Raw genomic sequence first — 10,612 nt, forward strand, 5'->3', positions numbered from 1 at the left:
TAGAGAATGTTGATAGGTTACCTTTATTCATATAAATATTGTGCGTTTAAACAAGAAAGCCATTTGGAGTAGCAACGTAAGGACTTGTTCATTACTATATGATGATGAATGAAATGGCTATTAAGCTAAATAGAAGTTGTTGAAATAGAAGTTGAAATACTTTTGAATATTGAGTATTGTACACTAGCGGTGCCCAAATCCGGTCCTCAAGAGACCCTATCCAGCCTGTTTTAGATGTGTCGCTACACCAACACACCAGATTCAAGTGAGCAGGATCATTATTAGGCTTTCGAGGACCAGACTTTGGTGATTTTATGATTAACATAAGGGGTGGCGAGTAGTCCCACTGCGTGGTACTGTATACTAGCCACATGGATGCTCCTTATTGGCCAGTGCAGTGAGGAATGTGCGCTTGTCCTCGCTGAATGTTAGTCAAACTTGAGCAGCCTCCTCCTCATCCTTCACCTGTGGGGGTGGGGGAAAGAAAGTGTTTTTATGAATTTTTCTTCATATAATTCACTGCTGCATATATTTATAACCTATGAAGTCTTTATGTGTGAGGTAATTACTAATGTTAAATACAGGTACATAGCACATGCTTTGCCTTGCAAAAATATTAGCCTCCCCCCGTGGCTCGAATAAGAAAAAAGCACCACATCATCTGCTAGTTCAAACAAATCCCTTCCAGGTCTCACAGTCCTTGCACACTGAATTCCCCCCAACAGAATGAGAGACTCCACAGAGGGAGCACTCTCCAGCATTATCTCCTTGGAATCTAAGAAGGGTGAGTTCTCTGAACTGCGATGTTTTGGAATCGGTGCCAACCTGCTCTACTGATTCAACCTCAGGGACATAAAATTGTAGCATGTTTTGGATTCCACTCTTCAAAGTGACAATAGAGCTGGGACAACTGGTGCAGGATCCCTGTAACTTCAGTTTCACCACGCCATCCTCGAAGCCACAATACACAACATCTCCTCCGTCTTCCTGCACAGTGGGTCTTAGAAAAATGTCGGAAAAAAGAAAAAAAATGCTATGATACCAAAGGACGGGTGATGATACCTTAAAAGCACCACAATAATGACAGCTACCTGATTCGAGTGTCCAACAGTTCTTTGATCATTGCAACTACTTCATCGTCGTCATCTGACGGTGCTGTTCAGAGAAAAAAAGTCATCATGTACAAGTCCTTCAAAAGAAGGGTCCATGATGCATATTGTCAGCCATAGTGGGTCAATTTCACCTGTGTCTTCACTAGGTTTAGCATCCTCATTGATGACAGGAAGCCCAGAAGTGAAAAAGTCCATAATGGCCGCAAACACATCAGGTTTCAATACTTTCCATTCAATATTTTCATCAGCCTACATGAGGAAAAAATATGTTACAGACTACTGGATTTCATTGTGTTTGTCATTCAAGTTCGTCTGCTGTACCCTGGTTATGGTGATGAAGTCAGGGCCCAGGAAGACACTCTTGACACCATCAATCCTGAATAGCTGTCTACAGACAGTAGAGAACATTTTTTTAGTTTTTTTTCATATCTTACAATGAAAGAAGTTAGTAAATGTTCACATGTATATACACAAAAATCAATTTCCAGTGGATCCTTAAAATAACATCTGATTTAATGCAAAATGAAACCCATGAAATTTGTTGATTTGTAGCCCAAGGATCTGTGTAACAACACAGTTAGGTGGCACGGTGAAGCTGGGCATGACTAAATATTACAATGGAATCTCTACATTCTGCTCCAATAGTAGCAGGATTTTGGAATTTGACGTGGATAACTTCTTTTACAATCTGTATGAGTTACGAATGTTAAAATGTGCAATGTGTGCGCTATAGTAAGTAGCGGATTATTTTTACTTTAGTAGAAAAAGTATTTGTTTCATTAACTTAAAAGAACATACTTATAGGACAATTAGAAATGTCTGTATGCTTAACTCATTCACTCCCAAATACGTTTTTAAACGTATTTCCAGACTTGGTCCAGAATTGGCTGGTACTGAATGAGTTAATGATTCCAACAGTTTAACCCTGGAAGGCATTATTTGTATTTCTGTTATTAATGTTACAAAAAAATTAAACAGAATCAGAGGTTGACCTGCTTCCCAAAACTGCATTCGATCGTAAAGGTCCAATTGTATATTGTGAATGTGGTCCTGTATCCTACTACATATGATATCAAAATATCTGTCTTAAATTGTCCTTGAGTAACTAACTATACAGTATACCTGGCTAAGGGTGAGGTGTATGCTTCGCGAGGGCTGGAAAAATCCATAGTTCCCGATTCTAGAACAATACGTCCGGGCATAAACTTCAGGCTGTTTGGGTTTGGCGTGTCCTGTGTCTGCACAAACATACTCCTCCCTGTGGAGATGCATTGCACAATGAATAAAACACCGTCACTGTTGAAACAAAAGCAGCATAGACATCCATAAAGTCAAGATACAGACCAGGGAGAACCCATTGCTGAGGCAATCTGCTCTTGACTACTGTTTTGTGTGAAAGCCAGTGAAAACCAGCACTCTGGCATCCACTGCCAGCAAAACAAAAGTTAAATGGTTACACAGTGAAAAATAACAGTAAATATAGCACATTATTTGCACTATAAATAATCCCATGTCAGTTTGACAATACCCACTGTTAGGGTAAAAATAATGCTATACATTTCACCTGCAATTAAATAGTACCGGTAATCATACTACTGTATGGTGTATGATTCGTTATATCCTTGCCACTGAATTTTGTATTTTATTCAGACGCATTACAATGTTCATTTGTTTTATTTCTCTACACGCTCCATTTAAAGTGTAAACTGGGCTACCAACATATCAAATGTTAACATCTTAAATCAGTTTTACAATGCGAGAGCAAAATCGCCACACATGCTTCCTGTTTTTATTGTGTGTAGTGTATTTCAAGTGACCCATCCACACCACACCACACCACACATGTAACGGTATCTCCTCCCCAAAATCAAGTAGAGATCTGCTTTTGTGCAAAGACTGACCTGTGAGAGGCAGCATGGTGCCACAGGGTATCCAGCGTGCTGATACTGTCAAGTCAAGTCAAGTCAACAGTATTTATAGAGCACTTTCAAACAGCCATCGCTGCATACAAAGTGCTGTACATGGAGCGATTTAACATACACAATAAACAGTAAGACGAAATGGTAATAAACGCGGTAAAAAGCACCAAGCAGTAAAATCATGCTGAGTCGAACGCCAAAGAATACAAGTGGGTTTTGAGGAGGGCTTTAAAGACTGTATAAATAAATGTATGTATAAATAAAGAGAAAGAAATGGGTTTATTTGGAAAATAAATATTGTGAGTGGAGGCTGGCTTGACTGCAGTACTTCATTCCTATTGCAAACTATCTGGTCTTTTTAATACACGTTACAAGCACAGAGGTGGGACGGGTTGTTTGCCATGGCATCATATTTATCACTATATCTGTCGAAAAATACACATTTGAGGCAACAAATAACAATAAACAAAATAATAAGACATTAAAAAAATATTTATCTTTACCAAACTCATCATGACCACCACGTTCTTGCGTTCACGGACCAAAGTTATCAAAGTTCCCTCTCGATGTTTAAAAAAATGTGCGCGTTTAGCCTCGCTAAATCTGGTAATAAATAAAGAAAGTAGTCAACAGCAGCCTTATTACAACAGAGGGGGCCTCAAATGTAATGTGTCAGCAATGAAGCAGGTGACATCACATAACCAGCATGTCACACAGAAATTAGGTTACTAGCCAGCAGCTAACCTCAGGCAATCTACTAAAGCCGTTTGTGTTTTACAGTAATTTCTAAGAACAACGAAAATGTCCAGTTTAACGGGAGTAAAGAACTTACGGACGCAAAAGTCTCGCGGTTCTAGCCAGCAAACTGCCGACCTGCAATGTAGTCGCCATGTTTGTTTTGATCAGCGAAGAGACCGGAAATGATTGAGGAGTTGTTGTTGTGCGCGACTTAGAGTTGTCCCCGTCATTCCGACTAGGAACTTTTATTTTTCGGTATAACAATCGTCACGCTGCGAGTCTGAAGTGAGGACAATTTTAAAGTCGCATGTTAAAATGTCTTCTGGCAAAAACTTTAGAAGGAGAAGAAATTCTTCAGACGTGGAAGAGGATGAAACAACTCAGGAAGTCAGGTAACAGATTAAGTATTACAAGAGGGGCGCAGAGCTAACCTCTTGCTAGCGGACAGAGCTAACTGCGAACCAGTCATCTACACAAAGTGAATTTATTTGTTTGACCCAATCAAACGTGCATTTAAATGTTCCTGTGGGTCTCCTTACGTTTAGATGTAAAGTAGAAGAGGCCAAAGAGCTACAGAGTTTGCGGCGACGACAGAAGGGAGTCAGGTAAAATCTACCTAGCGTATTTTAATCACAACTAATGCAACAAAAAATACTAATAAATGTTAAATATAGTGAACAAAGAAGACAACAACTATGATTGTTTTCTCAGCGTAACTGCCTTACTAGTTGGAGAAAAATTGCCACCTGAGGCTGAGATTGATGTGAGTACTGTACTCTCCTAAAGTTCACAATTACTGTATTTCAATACTGAACCATGCACATTTTGCTTTGTACGGTTGTATTTTTGCTGTGCCGTCCTGTGAATAATATCTGCTGATTTTACAGAATGACCCGTTCAAGCTCAAAACTGGAGGGGTTGTGGACATGAAGAAAGTCAAGGATCGCAATCGAGACATGTAAATAACCCCAAATATTGGGTAATCGTGTTGTCTTTCATATTCAACACTTTGGCGTTGTCTTTAATGTATCAACTTTGTCTTTATAGGACAGAGGACGATACAGACCTTAACTTGGGTACCTCCTTTTCAGCTGAGACAAACAGACGAGACGAAGATGCTGACATGTATGTATTAGTCATTTCTGATACTCTCACGGTCTTGAAGCAATTGCTGAGTAGAGTTACATATTCAGTTAATCCAAACCAGCGGTTATTATTTTGAAACAACAAAAAAGAATGACATGTACCTTGATGAATATGTCCCGTCAGGATGAAATACATTGAAACAGAACTGAGACGAAAGAAGGGCCTTGTAGAAGCAGAGGAACAAAAAGTCAAGGTGAAAAATGCGGAGGACCACCTGTACGAGCTGCCTGAGAACATCCGCGTCAACTCTGCCAAGAAGACAGAGGAAATGTTGTCCAATCAGATGCTGAGTGGAATCCCTGAAGTCGACCTTGGTATTGAGTATGTAGCTTCTGAAAATTATGAACTAAAACATTTGAAGAAAAAACAACAACTAACATTTCATTTCTGTTCAGTGCAAAGATAAAGAACATCATCCAGACAGAGGAAGCCAAAGCTAAACTGCTTGCGGAACAACGGAACAAGAAAAAAGACAACGGAACATCATTTGTGCCTACCAACATTGCTGTCAACTATGTCCAGCACAACCGCTGTAGGAATAAACATCATTTAACTACATTTTAATGGTTAAATGTGTCCTTATCCTCCCAATTTCTCCGTTCTGCAGTCTATCATGAGGATTCCAATGCAGCTCAGAGGCACCACCACAGACGAGAGAGAGAGGAACCCAAACCAAGACCGCTGCGTGTGGGGGACACTGAGAAACCTGGGACAGAGAGTAAGTGTCCCGCCCCCACCGCGCTTTCAGCTATTTGCAACATATTTCTCATTAAACCTTATCACTCCACAGCGTCAGAGCCACCTAACTTCCGCAAACGACCAAATAACGAAAAGGCCACTGATGACTACCATTATGAGAAGTTCAAGAAGATGAATCGACGATATTAATATTTTGACGCCCGCCATCTGCTGAAAATGAAGCCTCCTATCCACCAAATGGACAAATAAAAAGGCTGCCAGTGTATTATGAGGAAAAGACAAGGTTGACGTCGAAAGACATGGAATTATTCAAATGAATGGGTGTTTACAAATTGAGGCAGACTCAAAATATCGATACTGCACCATGAATTAACGAAAGGTGTGTACTGTCTATCGGTATATTAAACAGATGGGAAAGGGAAAGAAAAGCAAATGTCAACAGACTGAATAGTCACATATGAATACGCAAAGTTCCTCGAAGTATTGTTACGTAACGGGTGACAAGATTGATTTCACTCCCCCTTTTGTATGCAAGTTATTTCTGACGAAAAATAGCTCTTGGTGATTACCATAAGGTAGTTGAGGAAACATCTTTTGAGGTTGACTCTTCTGACCTCCTGAAGCTGCGAACCTTGACGATGAGCTTTGTAAATAATGTACATATTTTAAATGTCATTACGGGCATTTCTTTGAATTAAAAACAACTTAATCGCACTGCCGTTGTTTGTTTTTTTATTAGCATCATGCTGAATAGTAGAACATGTTACAAATGAATATAACGAGAAATGAAACAAGCCCGGTATAGCAAGTAAACAAAGGAAATTTGCAGGTTTATTCTTTTGTTAGATGACGTCGGGAATGGAAAAACCTAAGATGGTTAGATTCTCACTTTCATGTCCAACTATTTGAATTTAGCTATTTACTATCCTATAGTAAAGAAATGAAGTGCCCTAACTGGAAAATATCTTTGTTGTGTGAACACATTCAGATTAAACTCAGTGGAATGTATTTCATGGCAACAATTTTATGAAGCCTATAGAAGCAAGGTTCCTTCCGCATGTAAACAATTTGATGATTCAAAGTACCCCATGTTCATGGTTTCTCGATGGAAGTGGCGCCTGCGTGTCCGTTGTGGTGGTGCTGTGAGTTGACATCTTGCTGCAGGGGTCCCTCCGACTCCTCTTGCTCCCCTTGGCTGGAGCTGCGGCTGCTGCCCACAGAGGCCCAACTATCCCGCCGCCGGTACGCCTCACACAAGGGCAGGTCGACACTGTCCCACCGATTGTAGCTTTGAGATGGGGAAGGCCAGCGGGAGGCAAAGAATCAGCACAGCAGAGGCAGAGCGGGGCAGGAGAGGAGCAGACAAGAGTGCCAAGTAAGAACAAGCACATTCATACGCCCACGAAAGCTCAGTCAGTCACAAACAAGCGTGGAGATTAAGCAACAAGCGCTAGAAACTGGAATATTGCTAAAGAACTTTAAGCCAACGCTGATCAATGGTTGTCAAGATGATTAGTTGATGAGGGGGGGGAGCCGAGCAAATGCAGAAAGTGACGCAAGTCCACACCCAGTATGATGCCAAAAAGAACATGCACACTCGTCTCTCATTGTTTTCTTGTCGAAAAACAAGACAAATTATTCATTTGTTTCCTCTCTATTTATTTCTTAATCATTAGGATCCTTGTGCACAACTGGCACATGTTCAACCATGTGAGACTGACACTTTTTTTAACAGATTGAGTCACATGATGGAAATCAATATTTGGAGGAAAATACATTTACAAAACAAAATGTCTCTCCTACTTGTCACTTTAGATTTTCACCTTGAATGAACAACATACTGTTGATTCAACACACAGTCCAATCTAAAACAATTTGCTGCAACCGTTGCATAAGAATTAAAATAATAACCTAATACATATATATACCGTATATATATATAATAACATGGTCAATGCCAGGCACTTAGTTGGGTGCACCTATAGAATTCTTCCTCAATGTAAAAACCGATACACAGTATGAGCCATACACAAAGTAGTACACAGGCTGGGGGAAGAAAAGGGATTTGAATGATGCTGAGTGTGGCGTTTTTGATCATAAGAAACAGTAAGTATTGTATTTAGAGGAGTATATCTGAATGCTCACATTGACGCTACAACCTCAGAAGACCACAACAGTTTCACATAAAAACAGTCAGATTTGTGTAAATCACAACAAACACGTCTGCTCACAATGAACACTGCACGAGGAAGCGTCACTTCCTCGTGTAAGGAAGCGCCCCAATTCCAATCAGCTGAAAATGACATGGCCGGACCCTGTTTCCAATAACATGATCGGGACATCCCTACTTAGTTTACGATGAATAATGTATCTTTGCTCATATAGTGTCAAGCAGTACAATTGAATGCGCTTCCACTAGATCGCAGAAGGTACAATAGCCTGTGTTTTGACCTGTTTCCATTCATCCAACAGAATGATAGATTTGTGTTCAGCCAAACAGGCCCAGATGACAGACCGAAGAAGTACATTTGTGATAAACTGAGATAATTACTTTTTTGGTGACATGCCTCTTTGGTAGAGTACTGTGGAGATTTTCCCTTCTGTAAATTATGTGCTTTGGCTCAAAGGTGGTTCGATGGTTCATCTACGCCAAACACAGAAGGCGTCAAACATAGAAACATGCTGCTTTTGTCTTGTATTTGAAGAGCTGCTTTTATCCTGCCGATATTCTGTTCAATATCTTCTTCAAGATCAACAATGCTCACTTCGACAGCAGTAAAATGTGAGGCACGAGATTCTTTTCGGGAGGGTCGCTATGTCACTCGACTAGGCAGTGTCTATCCACCACTCACACACAGCTACAAGTGGATGATGATGATGATGGTGACGGCTTCTGGGGCTTAGTGGAGAATGGTGAGGGTGGGAGTGCAGGACAGTAGTGGGATGGGGGTGGTGGCGAGTAGGAGTCTACTTGTACCTGGAGGAGTAATATTCTTCCTCGAGTTCGTACAGGTCGATGGCGATCTCGTCACGCAAGGAGGTCAGCTTCTTGTCGCACTCTTCCTGCAGCGACCGCAGCTGCTGGTTCTGCAGACTGATGGCGTCGTTGACAGAGGGGAAGTCGTTCAGGATGAGGAACTGCTTCAGATCCGATACCAGCTTCATCAATGACTCGCCCGCGCGAACCTGACACACCCGCACACATTTCAGCAGTGGTTAAGCACGTCTACTTCACGGTTCGGGGTTTGAATCTCTATTCCAGTCTTCCTCACTTGAGTCCTAAAGGCTTAACAATGGCTCCTAATCAGCTGTAGAAAAGATTTTAAAATTCATCTGCGGATCTATAAATCGTTATAAATGGTTTGGGTCCTGAATACATGAAAGAAATGCTGACTGATATCAACCCACTTACAATATTAGCTGCTCGTACGTGCATCTCATAATGGTCTTGCTCTGCTTGAGTTGCTCGGGAAACCTGCGTCTCGTCTTCTATCTGAAGGAGAAGACAATGACAACATTTTAGAGCAGTGACTCCCAACTGGTTTGCCCGGGGGCCAAAAAGTGGAACGTGGACTGGAAATCAATATATTTTACAGAAGGTCCTCCGTCTGCATCGGTACCAAAATATGCTGCTTTGTGGTCATGAAAGGCGCTCAGTGAACTTGTTTGCACAATAGTACAAAGAAATATTTAAAGTATATTCAAAATAAACATTACTTTGACAGGCATATGGTATAGCAGAAATGCATATTCAGATTTTTCCATAGTCTCACACAGAACACACTAGGTAAGGGAGGAAGTGTAACTGCCTCACATTCTAGTCACTCGTTTCTTATGTAAATAATATTGGAGCTCAGCCTCTTGGTATATATCAGACATTATGGCACTGGAATAATGACAATCTTGTCTAAATTTACTTGCACATTTAATATGAAATATGAGCCTACTTAGATGAACAAAAATGAACTATTCTGTTGTATGGATGGCAGCAGGTGGTTTCACAATTAAATGTTGTTTGTTATTGAAGCGACACATAATGATAGGCAGCACACTGAAATAAATCTGTGCATTATACAGAATACCGGTGTGTATTCGTGTTAAACAGGCCCAAATATCACATCAAGTATATAAATGAGACGAGATCATCATGATTTAATCATTCAAATTCTTAGAGCTCCTTTGGATTGGTGGTGTCCAAAATGGATGCCTTGGTGAGGGGACACTGCAGGAGATGAACTAGGATACATTATTTGCAGTACAGTATACAAATCCTTTGTGAATAAATCAAGCGAAATTGAATAATTTCCCGTCACCCAAGAGTACTTTACACAGTGGTAGCTTGGACAATAAACTTGAAAAGCGGCGGACCTGTACAGGATACAAACGTACCTTGGCAGTTTTGATGATCTCGGTGAAGTTGTCCAGGATGGACCTGATGTCATCTTTCAGCCTCTTGTTGTAGTTTTGTAGCAGACTTTCTTTGCTCTGAGGAAGCGCTCTCTGGGTCGCCATTGTGCTCGAGTAAATGCAATACAAGTTTTACCGACAATATTCCCAAGAATTTAAACGCATTTATCCATTGCGACGCAGAGTATTGTACTGTACAAATCAAGAGGCGATGATTAGCAAAATTATGTTGCGTCACAAGCTAGCAAAAGGTGAAACGATGTTCCGAAACATCGAGAACATTTGACTTTAAAAGGTCGTGCTGTATTAAAAAAAACGCGGTGAAAAAAGAAATTCTCACATGCTGTTTAAACAAGATCTTGTGAAAATTAAGTAACGTGTGACCAAAACAATAAAGGCAGTGATGTCTTCTTCTAGAGGCGGGAACAACCAATGTGTCAAATGACTACCGCCACCTAGTGAGAACCTAATCGTAATAACAAATCATCCATGGCTCCATCCATCCATTCTGACCCTGCCTGTCATGAGCGTGCTGGAGTCTATCCCAGCGGTGTTCGGGCAGCAGGCGGGGGACACCCTGAACTGAAAAAC

General features: G+C 40.8%; 3 protein-coding genes across 4 annotated transcripts; 1 reads left to right on the forward strand and 2 right to left on the reverse strand.

Moving 5' to 3' along the window:
* Positions 1 to 7: 7 nt before the first annotated feature.
* On the reverse strand, positions 8 to 3,989 carry nfu1 (NFU1 iron-sulfur cluster scaffold homolog (S. cerevisiae)). Its single transcript, XM_052067656.1, has 9 exons — positions 3,864 to 3,989; positions 3,014 to 3,058; positions 2,457 to 2,539; positions 2,235 to 2,370; positions 1,434 to 1,500; positions 1,244 to 1,361; positions 1,092 to 1,155; positions 826 to 1,000; positions 8 to 465 (listed from the first exon to the last, which is right to left on the reverse strand). Exons 1-9 carry the CDS (start codon positions 3,920 to 3,922, stop codon positions 433 to 435), a joined length of 780 nt encoding a protein of 259 aa, XP_051923616.1. The 5' UTR covers positions 3,923 to 3,989; the 3' UTR covers positions 8 to 432.
* An 18-nt stretch (positions 3,990 to 4,007) lies between these two features.
* Positions 4,008 to 6,328, forward strand: c6h9orf78 (chromosome 6 C9orf78 homolog). The gene is made up of 9 exons (XM_052067651.1): positions 4,008 to 4,161; positions 4,315 to 4,374; positions 4,481 to 4,532; positions 4,657 to 4,727; positions 4,817 to 4,894; positions 5,039 to 5,236; positions 5,311 to 5,447; positions 5,523 to 5,633; positions 5,706 to 6,328. Exons 1-9 carry the CDS (start codon positions 4,085 to 4,087, stop codon positions 5,801 to 5,803), a joined length of 882 nt encoding a protein of 293 aa, XP_051923611.1. The 5' UTR covers positions 4,008 to 4,084; the 3' UTR covers positions 5,804 to 6,328.
* med22 (mediator complex subunit 22) lies at positions 4,034 to 10,465 on the reverse strand. 2 transcript variants are annotated; one of them, XM_052067659.1, is made up of 4 exons: positions 10,004 to 10,465; positions 9,027 to 9,107; positions 8,592 to 8,800; positions 4,034 to 6,902 (listed from the first exon to the last, which is right to left on the reverse strand). In XM_052067659.1, the coding sequence occupies exons 1-4, from the start codon at positions 10,124 to 10,126 to the stop codon at positions 6,707 to 6,709; spliced, it is 609 nt and encodes a 202-aa protein (XP_051923619.1). In that variant the 5' UTR covers positions 10,127 to 10,465; the 3' UTR covers positions 4,034 to 6,706. The 2 variants fall into 2 exon arrangements, with proteins under 2 accessions (XP_051923619.1, XP_051923620.1); XM_052067660.1 differs by lacking the exon at positions 4,034 to 6,902 and having other exon boundaries at positions 7,250 to 8,800.
* Positions 10,466 to 10,612: the final 147 nt, after the last annotated feature.

This window comes from Hippocampus zosterae, chromosome 6 (genome assembly GCF_025434085.1).
Source record: "Hippocampus zosterae strain Florida chromosome 6, ASM2543408v3, whole genome shotgun sequence".
Classification (NCBI taxonomy): domain Eukaryota; kingdom Metazoa; phylum Chordata; class Actinopteri; order Syngnathiformes; family Syngnathidae; genus Hippocampus; species Hippocampus zosterae.

Excerpts from the sequence above, each read along its gene's own strand:
- med22 (XM_052067659.1), bottom strand. The coding sequence starts at position 10,126 with ATGGCGACCCAGAGAGCGCTTCCTCAGAGCAAAGAAAGTCTGCTACAA. Across the intron at positions 8,801-9,026 it reads ACGTACGAGCAGCTAATATT|GTTCGCGCGGGCGAGTCATT; the intron begins GTAAGTGGGTTG and ends CGGGTGTGTCAG. Across the intron at positions 6,903-8,591 it reads GAAGAATATTACTCCTCCAG|CTACAATCGGTGGGACAGTG; the intron begins GTACAAGTAGAC and ends CCCATCTCAAAG.
- nfu1 (XM_052067656.1), bottom strand. The coding sequence starts at position 3,922 with ATGGCGACTACATTGCAGGTCGGCAGTTTGCTGGCTAGAACCGCGAGA. Across the intron at positions 1,362-1,433 it reads ACTTCATCACCATAACCAGG|GCTGATGAAAATATTGAATG; the intron begins GTACAGCAGACG and ends TTCCTCATGTAG. Across the intron at positions 1,001-1,091 it reads CTGTTGGACACTCGAATCAG|ACCCACTGTGCAGGAAGACG; the intron begins GTAGCTGTCATT and ends CATTTTTCTAAG.
- c6h9orf78 (XM_052067651.1), top strand. The coding sequence starts at position 4,085 with ATGTCTTCTGGCAAAAACTTTAGAAGGAGAAGAAATTCTTCAGACGTG. Across the intron at positions 4,375-4,480 it reads CGACGACAGAAGGGAGTCAG|CGTAACTGCCTTACTAGTTG; the intron begins GTAAAATCTACC and ends TTGTTTTCTCAG. Across the intron at positions 4,895-5,038 it reads CGAGACGAAGATGCTGACAT|GATGAAATACATTGAAACAG; the intron begins GTATGTATTAGT and ends ATGTCCCGTCAG.